We start from the raw sequence: 17,673 nt of genomic DNA, 5'->3' as shown, positions 1-17,673 counted from the left end.
GCTAAATTTTGTTGCATCCAAATATTGTCCTGCACTCATCCTATCTACAATAAACACCAAAGCGCTTATTCCTTTGCTGGATATGATCCCCACGCCAGGACTGAAAGTTTGCCAAAGTTTACTGTCGGTATAACATTCCGTTTTTATAGTGGTTTTAATGGCTGCCCCCACACATTAGTCTTCTCGCTGAATTTCACATAATCCCAATAGCTAAACACACGGACAAATTTTTAAGGGACAAAATTATTCACACAAATCAATTTCACAAATGAAATATGAAGTTCAATGAAATTTTAATATTTAGTAGGCATTCCTTTTTGCCTGATGAGTTCATTAAGCCTATTTGGCATAGAGTTGACTAATTTTTTAGGCACATTTGAACTAAAATTTCGCTATTCCTGTTGGGGTACCTCTTTCAGTAGGGTTTTTCTAGGCACACCTACCAAGTTCATCCCACAAATGTTCGATGGGATTCAAGTCTGGAAACTATGATGGTGTTGGAAGAATGTGAGGCTCATGATGCATGATCCACATATAGTACGCACATCGTAGGCAGAATGCTTCGGTTCATTATCTGGTTGAAAATAAAAGTTGAGAATAAAAGTTATTTTGCAAGTTTTCTTTCAAAATATTAAGGTCAAGTGATTTATCAATAGAAGCATCAATAAATATTACCCACGCTTGCCGTTGACATACATCCTCACACCATTACAACCGCACCACCATGTTTCACTGTATTTACTGAATTGCTTTTTTTTCAATTTTATCGCTGCCTGATGAGTGGTTTCCTTCGAGCTATTCGCAAGCCAATCCGGCACGTTTCAAGGTTCTGCGAACTGTTTTCGGATGGCCTTCTTTATTAATCTCTTCAAGTACTTCTGCTACCACATGTGTTAATATAATTTTTGGATTTCTTTTTATTTTTCTTAATATATGGCGTTCATCACTGAGGGTCAATTTGCAAGGTCTTCAGTATGAGGTCGGCTCTTAAAATTAGTTTCCCCTTTAAAACGCTTTATTATGCTATAAATATGATAGTAAAACGACTTCTATTAACCGTTTGAGCGATTTCTGCACATGATTTGCCTTCGTTATGCATCTGCAAAATTATTTTTCTTTCAGTTTCAATTGTGCCTGCTTGTCTCCGACCCATGATGTATAATATTAGGGCCTTCGCATACGGGTCGTATCGTCACTGTATTATTTTTTAATGAACACAATGCAACTAACTATCGTACACGTATTAGTTGTCAATATGTTGAGCAATGAAAAGTAATTTATTTTATTGTAAAGGGTTTTTCAATTGGCGCGGATCGATTTTGGCGCCCTGTGGCAGCCATTTTGTTTTGGTGACATCTGTCAAATCGTTTGTTTATTATTCAGTTGTTTGTGCCAAATCATCATGGCAAGTTACACGATTGAACAGCACGTTCAAATGATAAAACTTTATTATCAAAATGAGTATTCATTAACGCAAACGTTGCCCGCATTACGCCCATTTTTCGGTAAACGTGGTGGCCCATTTTCCAAGACGTGGTGGCCCAATTTCTTATGGCCCATATTGAACCATATGGACCTAGACGACAAGTGGTTCCAGCAGGACGGCGCTACGTGCCACACAGCAAACGCCATTTTATTCCATTTCAACATCTACCCGCCCTTATTGAAAAACCCTCTATTGACTTCTCCATCGGAGCAGAAATAAAAGGAAAAGGAGACACTGGGTGCTTCCGTACATTAGGACTAACTTAAACAGCAGATTATTCATTGCCACAAGGGAAATACAAGAGGATGATTACAAATCTCAGACCTTTGCTTACACAAATGATTACAATGATTATACATTTTAGACATTTTACAGGATGCTTGTAGAAATTTTGAAGCCGACTAAAACAAAATACTAACACTGAAAATTCAAAACAAACTACAGGCGTACAGAATATTTGGCGACTGTGCTGTACGATAAGCGTCATGCTGCATGCTTGCTGTAACGAGTGCTCATCTCTAAGCCCTCTACCAGGATTTCTTGTCCAACTCTGCGGGTTTGCGGGTACTTTTCTCAACAAAATATGTTCGGCGCGGTCAGAGTTTTACGTGGTTTTCCACATGCAGATTTTGACTCGAGCCTATTTTAGTTTTTTGCACGATTTATTATGTTATAAATAGTTTGCCGGGTTAAGTTAAACATTTCTGATAACTGTTGCACGCTTTGTTCTGTTGTATAATTGTAATAGACCGACTGAGTCAGGTCAAACAATGTCCGATTCAAAATCAGTGCACATTGTATTCGGTCTGAAAAAAACCATTTACAAGCCAGTCTACATAAACAGCGTAAATAAACCGTACGCTAACAAGGCCCTTGATTCCAAACTGCGTTGGAAGGCGCATGTCAAGAAAAAGCGTGAAAAGCTGGAATTAATGCTTTATCTTATTGGCAAACTCTCTATTCTGCAACGAACAACACAATACTGCTATATAATCAAATTCTTAAACCGGTCTGGACGTAGAATTCAGCTATGGGGATACTCAAGCGAATCTTGCTTGACTATATGAGAAATCTCGACCTCCATCGTGATCTTGGTATGCTGACGCATCCAGCCAAATACTCATCGTTGGCGCCTCAAGCGTAAAACAGTTTTATTCCAGATGGGCACCCAGTAGCAGTTGTACCTTATATATTTATACATTCATAATGAATTTATGAATATTGAGGCCTCTAAGTTTTCCTTTTTTTAATATACATATATGTTCAATAAAAATTGCTCGTTAGAATCTTGATTTTGTTGTACTAGTTGTAATTTCTAAACATTATTCTGTTTATACTTTAAGATGTGTTAATAAAAATAAAAACATATTTTTTGCTTTTGCAAAGTTTACTGTTAGGAAGTTCTGGTAACTATGCGAGTTAATGAAGTAATTTGAAAGGTTCTCCAAATTCAATAAGAAGTGATGGTTAAAGAAGTCCAAATGACTTGAGCATTTTAGTATCTTAAAAGATTTTCTTGATAAACTGTATTTGTATGCGGGTAATTTCTAAAGAAATTTTTATTTTAATTATAATATTACAATTAAAAAAAAATCAAAAATAGCACGAACGATCCCAATAATAAACTACCAGCAAATTTGTTTTTTTATTATTGTAAGCCGTTTTATTTGCTCTTCTACCGGTATTTTCTTCGAATACCCTATTTATTCGACACCAATATTAGACACTTTAACAACAAAGAAAATCCTTGCTTTTATTTAAGAGAAAATCAAACAAAACCGCAAACTTAGAAAAGACTGGCAAAGCTCCAAACACCCAGCCGATAAAACTAAACTAAACAAATCATCAAATGAACTCAGAAAAATTCTGACAATCAACTGAAGAAGTACCTTAGCACCCTCGGCTACCAACTATTCCCTATGGAAAGCATCTAAAAAACTTACTAAAACAACCATACACAAACCTCTAATAAAAACAAATTCCCCTATAAAAAAAATACGACAAAAGAAGAAATAAAATATTATATAAAGAAACTTAAAGACGAAGAGGCACCGGAATATGACCAAATAAGCGGAAAAATACTAAAGGAGCTGCCCGATACTATAATAAACTACATATGAGACCTCTTAAACGGAATAATTAGGCTACAATACTTTTCAAAAGCATGGACAGTTGCTCAAGTTATAGCGATCCCCAAGCCAAACAAGAACGCCACTGTTGCTAGCTCGTACAGACCAATTAGCTTGTTGCCCGAGCACTCCAAATTATTTGAGAAAATACTGCTTGACAGAATTGACCCGATTCTAAAACCAAAAGATCCTATCCCCGCACACCAGTTCGATTTCCGAAAACAACATTCAACTGTGCAACATATTGTCAGAGTAGTAAACAAAATTACAGACGACTTCGATAAGAAGAAATATTGCATTGCCGTGTATTTGGACATCGCGAAAGCTTTTGACAGAGTATGGCACAAAGGTCTTCTATACTATATAAGCTAAAAACATTTTACTACTTAACATATTTAATATCCTTAAAAGCTACATAACTAATAGACACTTCTTCATAAAATACGACGATGAGGCTCTGAAATCTTGACGGCGACAGCTGGAGTACCTCAAAGAAGCGTACTGCGCCCCTTATTATACTTAGTATACACAGCAGATATGACAATGCCAACTCGAGGATCAATGATAGCTACATTTGCAGGCGACACAGTTTTAATGCCAGCTGACAACAATGAAGACAACAAAATACTGCAAGATACGCTGTCAGCTACAAAATAATGGTTTGAAAAATGGGGCATTGAGGTCAATAAAGGCAAAACACAACATGTAATATACGCGAACATGCGAACAATGCAAATTAACAGAGAGGTCATAAAAATACACTCAAGTGCAAAATATTTAGGCATCACGATTGACTCAAAACTCACGAAAAAACCACGTACTGAACCAGAGAAACGAGATGAAAAACAAATTCCGACAACTCTACCCGCCCTATCGTGGTTGGTCTCCTTGCCGCGGGGATAGGGCTTAAATGAAGGCTAAATTCCTTCTTAGGAATTTAACCTGTCATGAACTAAGAGGGAAGCTCTGTATGAGGATTGGTAGAACACCCTTACACGCTACGGCGTGTGGGATGCTCGTCCAATCATCTATACAGAGAGTACCGTACCAACACATTCCCAAGTCAAGGTGTGCTTGGAATCGTGCCGAGGGCTGAATGGTGCAGGGAATTAAAACGTGTGCATCGCGAACGGAGTTTCCCTCTCGAATACCTGGCCGCCTTCGAGAGTAACTGTGGCCTTACCGCGGTAAGGGGCGCTGCCGCGGAGGACCCCATTACTTCCCCTAAATACTCGTTGGTTGTGGAGCTTGACGTAGTCAGGCGAAGCAACCGTAAGAAATAGATGAAAATGAACACACAACAAAATGAAAAAAACAAAAAATATGTGCCGCGCTGCGACACAATACCATCCTCCGAAGAGGATACCCTGCTGGCCTCTAGCCAAGATACGGCTGAGTCAGCAAAGAGTAAGGGAAGTACCAGCCATAGCACACCCTTACCAATCAAGCAACAACAACAACAAACAATTCTACCACAAGCATCGAAAAAGGCGGCAGACGGCACTCAGAGAGAGAGTCAGGTCGCTAAAAAGCACAAATCCGAGGGTGCTCTCATGAAATCTCGCTACACGAAGGCGAGGTTCATTCTAAGCAAGATTGCTAAAAATGAACTCGCTGGAGCGACTGACGAGCGCGACGCGGCTGACAAATTAAAATACCAGCAGGTGGTTAAGGAGTATGAAGACTTCTTATCCAAAAAACCTAAAGAAGACGACAGGAAAAAAGGCGATGCGTTGAAGAGAAACAGGTCACAGGACGTGATCGATCAGGCACCGAAGAGACCTAAGGTGTCCAGCAGCATCGAAGAAGCAAAACAACGACCGTTCAGTGAGGTGGTTAAGGATAACCTCCTCTATGCACTAATCGATGAAACCACAAACAGTGGCAAAGTGGTCCTGCAGAAGTGGGGGCAAGTGGAGGCCAAACTGTCCAAGCTCGTGCTAGACAAGCATGTGGTTGGAGCACAGGGCGGAACTCTCCCTTCCTTCGATTCTGCAGGAGTACTTCGCGGCTGCAGGGTCATCAAGTGCGACGACGACTTTTCAAGGGTTGTCTTAGAAAGGTGTGTTGCTGAGATCAGCAGCACACTGGAAGGCTTAAAACTTAAGCTAATTCCGGCCAAAGACATTCCTTGCCCTCCTCGCGCTCGCATTTGGCTACCAGTGATGGACTTGAGCGGTGCAGAAGTGCTGAAATACCTCAAGTCACACAACCCTGCGGTGCCGATGGACGACTGGGCAATCGTGAAGGCAGAAAAACCGCAAAAGAGCAGCATGTCGTTCGTTCTGCAGATCAACGACGAGTGTCTACCAATACTGAAACAACAAGACAACAAAATGCGGTTTGGTCTAAGAAAGGCCAAACTGAAGATTTTCAAAGCAGACAGCAATGAAAATGAGGAAGATCCAGACGAGGTCGACAACAACATACAGCTAGAAAGGCTAGAAAAGCTGGACCTAGCTGAAGACGACAATAAATCCGATGCCTAGAGCCATACAGGTGAATCTGCAGCACTCGAAATGTGCTACAGAGAACTTGGATGTCTTCCTCAGGGAAGGGGACATCGACATCGGTTTCATACAGGAGCCCTGGGTCAGAGACAACGAAATTAAGGGGTTCCAAAACAACAAGAGCATCAACATTTTCTACAACAAAGCAGACGGTAAGCCACGGTCATGCATAATCACCAAAAAACACCTAAAAGCTTTTCTGTGTTCTGATTTCAGTACTCCTGATTTTACGGTGGTGAAAGTGGAGCTGCAGAAATCGGCGATATACCTGGCATCGGTGTACATGCCACACGAGAAACCGGCGCCGCCAGACGAAGTGGCTCGTTTCCTGACAACACTAAGCAGCACTGACAAACTACTGATGGGCTGCGACGCAAACGCTAGAAATGAGCTCTGGGGCAGTTCAGAGACGAATGAAAGAGGTGAGTCACTTTTTGAATTCCTATTAAACACCAACCTAGACATATGTAATGTAGGGACCACCCCAACCTTCACTTTTCCGAGCTCGGCAAACTTTCCTGGCTGGGAAGAGGTCTTAGACGTTACCCTATGCACAAACAATAACTCCCAAATAGTCACAAATTGGAGGGTATCCGACAAGAGATCCTTCTCGGACCACAGCTGGATTCTCTTCGATATTAATCTCAAGCTTGAGAAACCTCTCCCATATAGAAATCCTAGAAGAACAAACTGGCACACATTCCGTAGAGTGGCCCAGTCTAAACTTCAACACTTAAACAGAACCATAACGTCAAAGGAAGACCTAGATGAGAAAGTAAGAGCTTTCGAAACTTCCTTGACGAAAGGACTTGAAGCTTCATGCCCTGCCACATATGGTAAAACAACTTATCCTACCTGGTGGAATGAAGATCTAAGTCAACTCAGGAAAATGACAAGAGAAATCTTCAACATCTGCTACAAACACAAATATTTCAAACCCTACAAAGACTGCCTTAGGGAGTACAAGAAAGCAATCAAAGAGGCTCGGACAGAGGCTTGGAGAGATTTTTGTAGTTCCATAGAATCAACCAAAGATACGGCCAGACTAGGCAAGCTTTTATCCAAGGAACACTCCTGCCCTTCCTTCTTGAAGAAAGACACCGGAGAGTGGACAAAATCATCGGCCGACACACTACAACATCTTATAAATACACACTTCCCAGGCAACACAGAATACATTGAGAACAATACTGACAGTGTTCAAACATCCAAAATACCACCCATTATCATCAACCACATCGTATCCCAAGATAGAATATTATGGGCGATAAAAAACTTTGAACCATATAAGGCAGCCGGTCCAGATGGGATATTCCCAGCCATGCTGTGGAACACTCGAGAAACGACGATTCCCTGGCTGGAGGTCTTTTTCAGGAAAAGCCTTATGCTAGGGCACATACCAAAGAGCTGGAGGAGGGTAAAAGTGATATTTATCCCTAAAGCTGGTAGACGCGGTCATGATACAGCGAAGGATTTCAGACCCATCAGCCTATCCTCCTTCATCCTCAAAACTCTCGAGCGACTGTTGGATGTATATCTCAGGGAAAAGATTACAGACTCAACGATTTCACCATCTCAACATGCCTATCTCAAAGGAAAATCCACAGAGACAGCTCTTCACGAGGTTGTAAGTGCGATTGAGAGGAGCATAGAATACAAGCAATACTCACTAGTCGCTTTTCTCGACATAGAGGGGGCCTTCAACAATGTCACCACAAGATCCATAATTGAGGCTCTTAACATGTTAGGCATAGACACAGGTCTCAACGAATGGATAGAGAACATGCTCAAAACTAGAATAATCATCGGTGAGGTAGGCAGCAGCACGATAAAACGCTCTGTCAACAGGGGAACCCCTCAGGGAGGAGTCTTATCCCCTCTACTGTGGTTACTAGTCGCCAACAACATCCTCACCAAATTTAACCAAAAGGGAATTAAAGTGGTGGCGTACGCGGACGACATAGTGCTTATGGTTTCAGGAATGTTTCCAACCACAATCAGTGAGATTATGGAAGGAGCTCTGGTATTACTCAGCAATTGGGCCACGGACTGTGGTTTAAGCGTAAACCCGAGAAAAACTGAACTGATGCTATTCACCAAGAAAACCAAGGTGCCAAACTTTAATCTCCCAAAACTAAACGGCGTCAGCCTCACGCTAACCAAACAGGCCAAATACCTAGGCGTTATCCTGGACCCCAAACTCAGCTGGAAGTCCAACGTAGAGTACAGGGTAAAGAAAGCGAACATAGCACTTTACACATGTAAGAGAATGTTGGGAAAAAAATGGGGTCTCCAACCAAAATTATCCAACTGGTCCTACACAGCCATTGTAAGGCCAATACTAACATATGCGGCACTAGTTTGGTGGCCTGCAACAGAAAGGAAATACAACAAAACTAAGCTGAACAAGATACAAAGAACAGCGTGTATCCTAACTACAGGAGCGCTTAGCACCAGTCCTACTGAAGCGCTCAATGTACTAACACATCTATTGCCATTAGATTTACACATTAAAACAATAGCTACTTGCAGCGCGGTGAGACTCAGAGACATAGGAAGCTGGACAAGAAGGCCGTACGGTCACAGCAAGATCCTCCTACAGGGACCCCCGCTGCTCAAAAACGGATCAGACTACACAGTCCCCGACCTAAACTTCAAGAAAGGCTTTATGGTACGCTTCCCACCGAGAGCCGAGTGGAGCAAAGGAGAGGTGATTGGAAGACACGATATCGAAATCTATACCGATGGTTCTAAGATGAACTGTGGTGTGGGAGCTGGCTTCCATTCGGAGCCACTCAACCTATCTCAATCAATTCGTCTTCCTGATTATGCCAGCGTGTTCCAGGCAGAACTTTTAGCGATCAGAGAAGCATGCAAATCCCTAGAACTCTACAAGGTAGTTGGTGCAAGAGTAGCTATCTTCTCAGACAGTCAAGCAGCTATCAAGGCCTTAGACTCCAACTACATTTCATCCAAACTGGTCCTACAGTGTAGAGAGAAGCTGAAACTGCTCAGCCATTGGCTTGAAATTACCCTGATATGGGTTCCCGGTCATAGGAACATACGAGGCAATGAGATAGCGGATGAGCTAGCAAGAAAGGGCTCAACACTAGACATAGCAGAGGCGGTGGCAGTTTCCACCCCACTGAACAAACTTAAAGCATCTATTGCTTCACACTATCATGCTTTAGCCGAAAGAAGATGGAAGCAAATACCTACATGTATCACAACAAAAAACACATGGCCGTCATATAAAATCCAAAGGACGAATGACCTGTTAGGATGTTCTCGGCCAAACATTTCACGTATCACTGCAACCCTTACAGGACATTGGAAAGTAGGGGATCACGCAGCTAGACTCAACCTACCCTTTAATCCTATCTGTAGAAGCTGTCAAACGGAAGGGGTGAAGGAAAGTCTGTTCCACTATTTATGTGAATGTCCGGGACTAGCCAGGGCACGACTCCGATCCTTCGGTAAGCCTTTCCTACAGCAAATTAAGGAGATCTCAGTCATCGAGATAAAGGATTTGCTTGGACCTCACTAAGTGGATCTGACCCGGAAACACCAAAAAAAAAAAAAAAAAAAAAAAAAAAATGCAACAACAACTCATCATTTCACGAGATAGTGGTATTAAAACGGTGCTGGTCACTAATTAGGAGCATTTCAGCTAAGAAATGTTCAACCACCTCAACAACAACAACAACAACTGGCTACTAGGAAAACAATCAACCCTAAGCTTATTTAATAAACAAATGATATGTATATCAATAATTAGACCGACATGAACCTACGGACTAGAAATTTGGGGGACTGCCGGAAAATCAAACCTACAAATTATACAGAGAAGATAGGACAGAGAAGATGCTAAGGACAATCACAAACGCAAATTGGTACATAAGAAAAGACGATATTCTCCGCGACCTCGGCATAGACACTGTCACTGAAACAGTAAAAAGAAGCAGCAGTAAGCATATCTTGCGACTATTAGAGCACAAAAACTATGAAATGAGACTGATACCGGAAATGGAAACTGTAAAGCTATTTACGTACATGTTTGGTTTCGATTCAGTTCAGGCATTTTTAATGTTAAAAATGTCGGTAAAATCACAGATATAACCGAAGTTGACCAGCATATGTATTAGTAGTCGTAACGTCGTTCACGAGCTAAAGATCGATCATAAAACAGTTTTAAACTATTTGCGCAAAAATTTTACGCAAAATAATGGATTTATTTTCCCACAAACCAATATTACATAATAAATAATTTTATAGGCCATGTGCACTCTGTTTTGAATGTCTGATTTGCCTTTAACACCCTGTGGATATAAAAGTTAAAGCATTACTTTTTTTTGTATCTCTGTAGCTGGTAATAAACTAAATTAGCTAAGTTATTTTCATTATTTTGTTCGCATCTACGAAAAGTTGAAATGTAGCAAGCACTACAGAAATTTGAATTACCATAAAGATAGCAAAGACACAAACCTATAACCACCATGCTACCAAAATTCGCCTACAGTAAGGGCAAAACACATTAGTACGAAACCTGCTGAAGTCATAATTTACAACGAGCTACGGAAAAATGGATTTCTTTTTCCCCAAACAATTATTTGCTTTCACGACAAGAGTATCTGTGTTCTTGTTTCTTCATTGTGGCACTAACGGTACTTTTTGCATGTCGCAACGGACCCACTGTGAGAGGCCTATAAATCAGACCGTTTTACTTTTCTTATTGCCCTTCTGGAATTGGTACACTCTCACGCCACCAGCGCTTATCTAAATTTATAATCTCAACTCTACCAGGCAGGCAGGCAGACGCACATCAGATCGGTGTTGTGGAGAGTCTAAAACCTCATCTAACGCTCTGTAAACTGCCTGTCGAGAGAAACGCGCTCAGTTGTGGTGTGTGATTCGATGTAAGCGTACACGAAATATTTATTTGTTAAAGAATTTTGATTTTCAAACAGGCAGACAAATCAAGGGCAGTGCAATACAAGCAACGCGACGTTTAATCGAGAAGGCAGAAATTAGAAAAAATTTTAAATTAAGTGAACTCTCACATACAATGCTTATCATGTATTAGAAATAAATCAAATACAAATTTTAAGTTCATATTAAAACAAAAAAAATCTTCTTAGAAAAAAAAATAAATATTAATCGCCTTTGCACTAAAAATATACAAAAATCAAACTAAATAAAAAATATTTCGAAGTGATTATCAAAATCGGATTCGTGAGCTCGTGAACGCGTAATTGAAAAAGTTTTAAAATCAATAAGGGCAGGAAACAATCGAAGTCGGATCGTATGACTTTAAAGGATTTAGAAATAGTAGTGAGCGATCTAGGGGTGTGTGACGGCTCATCCGGCAAAATGATGTCCAGAACTTTTAGGTGAGTCAGAAAAATTATCGGAAATTTATGCGCAAGCACGTGAACATGTATATGTACTTACATACATATGTATGTAGTTGTGTACGCACATATGTATGTGTAAGTAATCAGTTACGTATTTAAAGTGAGTAGCCAAGCAATTAACATGCGAATGATGAGCATTTTTTAACAATAATATTCTTTCGTTTCAAGGCACTTTGATTTATTAAAAATCATTATCCTGTTTCTTTAAACAATTTCGATATTCTGCATTAATCCTCCTTGTTTTCTATCATCACCTCTTATCGGAGGCGTCCCTTGAAGTGTTTGAGAGAAAGATTCTGGGGAGGGTTTTTGAACCTTTGCACGTTAGCGACGGCGAGAATTGCAGGCGATGAAACAATGAGCTGTATGAGCTTTACGACGCATAGCGCAGCGAATAAAGATCAAGCGGCTTCATTGGCTGCGTCATATCGTCCGAATGGATATAAACGCTGCGGCTTTCTAAGTACTCGATGCGGTACCAGCTGGTAGTAGCGGAGGAAGAGGAGGCTTCATTTGCGTTGGAAAGATCGATTAAAGAAGGTCTTAGCTTCACTTGGTGTGTCCAACTGGCGCCGGTTAGCACGAGAAAAAATTGACTGGCGCGCTTTGTTAAACTCGGCCAAAATCGCGGAAGCAGTTATCACGCCAATCAAGAAGAAGAAGTGTTAGGAATTAAAGCAATGATTTTAAATACTATCAGATACCCGCTATAGGTATGTGATCCGAAAAGTTTCCAGGGCATGTCAAAAGAGGTGAAAAAACACACTCGCGTAATTTCAAGACCCACTCATATTTCTAATTATTTATTATATGTTCATACATATATACGAATATGAATATTAAAAAAAAATAATTTTTAGGAATTACCTAATTTCTTTTTACCACGGTATTACTCATACATACTCGTGCCAACCAAAACGGTCGCATCGGATGCTAAGGAGCTTTGCTGTAACATGGAATCCATGGATTTTTTCTCACATATTACAAAATACTTACCTATGCTCTCAAGCAGTAGCTGGAATACGACCAAATAATAGTCTGTATTGGCGGCTAGATCTCTGTAACGAGATCATGATACACGAAAATGATGGAATCCCGCCTCGAAGGCAGTTTGGTTGACACTTGAGCGATTCCATGTCAAGTCAATTTTAGTTTCTTTACCACCTTCAGTAAAGTATTTGACATCATCTGTTTCTCACGGTTGCTTTTCCTGACGCACGTCAAGCTCCTCAACTGACAATTTAAAAATGGAAATGATGGTGTCCTCCGTGGCAGCGCCCCATACAACGGTAAGGTCACAGCTACTCTCGAAGGCGGCCAGGTACTCGAGAGGGAAGCTCTGTTAGCGATGCAAATGTTTTAATTCCCTGCACCATTCAGTCCTTGGCACGATTTCAAGCACACCTTGAATTTTGAATTAGTTGTGTTTTAGTTTTCGGAATCTTTCCAAGAACCTACCCAACACGGTTGAACCTGGCATGGCATAGCTCCTTGGTTCATTGACCCAACTTAAGCCCTTTCACCGCAGCAAGGTATACAACCGTCGAAAGGGCCGAGTAAAGTAAGAAGTAAACCGAAAAAAAATGTAAAACAATTTAATAATTTTGAGATATGTTTAATGTATTAATTGTTTTTTTTAAGTGAAATATTATATATTCCGTTCTTTCTAAAAAAATTTTAAATATAAATTTTGTTTTTAATTCTTTAGGGTAAAATATAGGGGAGATCGGGGGGTTATGAGACGGGTTTTGTTTTTTGACCATAAACATAATATAACCTATCCATTTTTCTGCACATTAAAATTTTTTAATTGTGATTAAGTATAACAACACTTTGACAAAAGATTAATTTCTTAAAATTATAGAAAAATCTCTAAGTTTTGCCTGCCTGCTCAAAAATCATTTTTTTCGGATTTTCGCATGTTCGGGGGGTTGTGAGACACAAATTTCATCAGAAAGAAAACGGCCTGATTTTATAAAAATTTTTTATTTCAATCGTTAAAAAGGCATATATTGGCTTCTACAATATAATTGATATGAACAATATGAATAATATACCTAATCAATCAAGTCAATGAATATCCGAAAAAGAAAATATTAGATTAATCAGATTCACAATGGATGCAGGTGTAATAGCCGGCTGTTAAATTTGCACATTTCAAGTGAACAGGTCTATCGCAAGTATTACAGTGAATCGAATTGTTTCGGTTTAATTTTTTGGGCATTACACCTTTGCAGATAATACAAAAGTCTTCATCTTCAGAGTCCGACATATTTTGAATCGTCATTACAACCGAAGATTTTCTAGGACGTCCGCGCTTCGATGGTAATGCTTTTGCTGCCTTGTTCTTCTGGTTTTCTTTATTCTGAGAATCTTTTGCTTTTTTTTCGTCAGATTTTCGGCGTAAATTGGCCACGTTAACTTCCGAAGTCAAAATAGTGCTGCCCATTGATTTTCGACCTCGATTAGATTTCTTGATCGGAGCGCTGTGTTTCAGAGGACCAACCTCTTGTAATATATGCTGAATTGGTGTAAATAAATAAATAATAGTGTAAATAACACTAAACGTAACACAGAAATGCGAGATACGGCTGTAGAATACTATTAAATGTTCCTAGATTACGGAAATAGCATGTCTCATGACCCCCCGAATACGCTGTCTCACGACCCCCCAATTGCTTTATTTTCAATGTGGCCACTGTTTTATGGATGCATTTAATATTTACGCAAAACTCTTGTTGTGGGTCAAAAGGCTACTCACCAAGGAAGGTTTTGATGCATGCACTTTTATAATTAGCTTGTTCAACAAAGTGTAAGAAACAACAAAAACGATTATCAGCAAAACTTTCAATCACACAAGTGGAGTCGCGGTATGAGGACACACAAATAACCTGCATGAACAAAATATTTGTCATGTAAATATTATGATTGAAAGCTAGCAAGAAGTTACGCAGATACCAGACAGATGCCGCGCTCTTCAGTTCAGGGCTGTGAGCGTGTCTCATGACCCCCCGTGTCTCACGACCCCCCGATCTCCCCTACTTTTTTATTTTTTTTTGGAAAAAAAAATTGTTTTTTTAGTTCATGAGAAACTTTTTTTTCTTGTTTGTTATTTTTGAAAAATACCCTTCGCAGATGTTTGTCTGTTTTTAATAGTTATGATTTATTCTAAAAAAAAGAAAATTTTTAAATATTGTAAAAAGAACGGAAGATATTTAATTTTAAAAATTCTATACCAAATCCCTTAATATCAAATAATTTTAGAAATTATTAAGTTTTTATTATATTCAAGTCTACTATACCAAATTTAGAAGAATTTATTTATTTAATTAATTAATAAAAATCTTTTAATACGACAATACCTAAAGTACCTCGATCACTTGTCATGGAATCGCTCACTTGTAAAATTGTATATTATATTATTACTTTCAACAGGTGATAAACGAAATGTGGGTGCACTTATGTGTACATACATATAAGTAAATAAATACCTTTGCACACACAAATGCACATTTGTGACGTTGCTATCGCGTGTTTTCTATTCAGCTAGACTCCAAAGTCTATTAGTGAACCACTTGAATTTTTGTTTCGATTTCTTTAACCACATTTTGAGCTCTGTGATGCATTCTTTTATTGCGTACTCATTCTGAGGTTATTACAGATACTTTTATAGTATTCAAGCACATTTTTGTGACGATATTTGGAATAATTTCTTTCTTTTGCATTTAAAAGTTTTAGGGGGATATTGTTATACGTTCTAATATCCTTTAACTGAGGGGTATGAAACTTTTATGATGTAACATTTTCCAGGCTCTGAAGCTATTAAAAGAAATATTCTTCGTTTTTAAACCTTTTAGAGTTACCTTTGGCCGATAGTCTTATTTATTTACATTATTTATTTTTTTATTAAAAAACTTTAAAAAACCGATTTTTAGAGTATCAAATTCAAAACCGCGCCATTTATCCATTTTTTTATTCTAGTACGGGTACGATAGTAGATTAATAATTTTTTTGGATTTTGTAGGGGAGAATGGGGAGTTGTGAGACGGGTTTTGTTTTTGGACCCGTATTACTCAAAATCTTAATATTCTGCATATGTCAACGATGGAATCTTTAGTCAATGAATACTGGAAGCTATTGGTATGGCCTATTTAACAAAACTACAATTTTCCTTAAAATTAAAATTGTATATAATAATATAAAATATAATAATATACAAAATACAAAATACAAAAATGTGGGGAGTTGTGAGACACCATGGTTTAAATCAATAAAAATGACTTATTTTAGTTGTTAATTCTTTATTAAGATGAAAAATAAAAAAGAAAAGACAATTGTTATAAAAAAGTGTATAAAAAATGCAATGCCATCAATCTGATGATTCGCAGTGAGAACATGTATAATAACCAGTTCGTAAATTGGCACACTTTACGTGCACAGCTCGATCGCATACATTGCAATGAAAAACAATAAAAACTCAAATTTATCCAAAAATTTCATGATATATGGCCTACCCTGTATATACAAACAATGCATGAATATTGCGAGGTACTTATGAAAGATGCGGTAAAACGTCGAAAAAAACGGTGTCTCACAACTCCCCACATTTGTTGTCTTACAACTCCCCGCGTAGTCATAAACACATCGAACGTTCATGCCCAAGTGAATGTGTAAATTCAAAGCTAATAGGACAATTAATAATTTGTATATATTAACATTTGCAATTTGCTTCAACAACTGATCGAATGTATCGCAAAACAAATGATGAAAAAAACTTACCGAGAAATTCCAAAACACAGTAACTGGAGAGACGCGCCGAATGCGTGTAAATATGACCAATGCTAGCTGAAAAGTGAGATCGCATTGAGAACACTTGTTGACACTTAAAATCGAATGTAAACAAATGAATAATGCCAAAAGGTAACAATGTCTCACAACTCCCTGTGTCTCACAACTCCCCATTTTCCCCTACTCATACTGAAAAAGTTACGTACTAAGGTGAATCTCGACATCCAGATTACGTTAAAATATCTTGAAATTCCTGAATACAAATTTTCCGTTAATATTGGTATCCGTAACAATCACGCATATACTCGCATATACCTGTCTCGTAGTTTGGGTTGCAATAAACACTAAGTACTGAGCGGAGCCATTTATTTTTTAACTGCATGCAGAGTTCAAAGTTCCCGCTGCGATAGTGCCTTTTGTCAAACTATGCTTGTATGCATGTGGCAGTGCAGTAAATATTATAAATATCAAGTCGAGTCAAACGTTCTCCAACACATGTGTACGAGTATGCGCCTAAAATCCTTATCAGTAATATATTTATATTTTTTTCATAATTTTTTGGTTGTTTGTTCTGTTTGAAGCATTTTGTGCTTGGCTACAGAAGTATGCGCATTTATTATTGTACAAGCATAATTGCAGACACTTTTTCCATTGATTATTTACGCTCATTTATCTCTCTCTCTTTCTCTCCCAATCACATGTTTTCCAGATACTTCAAACTGATGTATATTGTGGCGGGTATTTTAATGAGTAACGAAAAAGTTTGCCAATCTGTCGACCAAATGCAAATCACGCCTCGTGTCGAAGTGAAGAAGATTCTCAAGCCACAGAAAGTATATAAGGGAGTCGAAAATGTATCCAGAAATTGGTTCCGTAGTTCCTATTGTTTCATAGTGAGCCGAATTAAACGGCGAGTTTCGCCATTATTAAGCATCTTCAACATATGGACCATACCCAAATACTTGGTGGACTGCTCGACAAATTACATCAACAAACAATTCATTGGCAACGATTGTGATATGATTTATAATAAATAATTTATCTAAGGAAAAATTAATATTTAATTATTTAATTAAACAAAAAATTGGTACACCTCTTGATTACTAAAGGGATATATCAAATCTAATTTTTATATATTTTTCCTATCATATACTTACTTGTGAAAATTTTACTTTTAAAACACTATACAAATATGCATGATAAGCATAGGAAGTTAATTAAATTTAAATTTAAATTAAGTATAAATTATTAAGAACCCGTAGACGATTGGAATGCTAACTTTTCTCATATACTTTAAGATTTATTTTCTCCAACATTAAAACATTTCCAATTTGTATGTGTGTGTA

At 38.5% G+C, this 17,673-nt stretch overlaps 1 protein-coding gene across 1 annotated transcript; it reads left to right on the top strand.

Moving 5' to 3' along the window:
• Window positions 1-11,024: 11,024 nt before the first annotated feature.
• Window positions 11,025-17,665, top strand: LOC129241821 (uncharacterized). Its single transcript, XM_054878344.1, has 2 exons — window positions 11,025-11,515; window positions 17,037-17,665. Exons 1-2 carry the CDS (start codon window positions 11,430-11,432, stop codon window positions 17,362-17,364), a joined length of 414 nt encoding a protein of 137 aa, XP_054734319.1. The 5' UTR covers window positions 11,025-11,429; the 3' UTR covers window positions 17,365-17,665.
• The last annotated feature ends 8 nt before the right edge of the window (window positions 17,666-17,673 follow it).

Source organism: Anastrepha obliqua, chromosome 3 (genome assembly GCF_027943255.1).
Source record: "Anastrepha obliqua isolate idAnaObli1 chromosome 3, idAnaObli1_1.0, whole genome shotgun sequence".
Classification (NCBI taxonomy): Eukaryota; Metazoa; Arthropoda; class Insecta; order Diptera; family Tephritidae; genus Anastrepha; species Anastrepha obliqua.
This window is presented reverse-complemented; position numbering and strand designations above follow the sequence as displayed.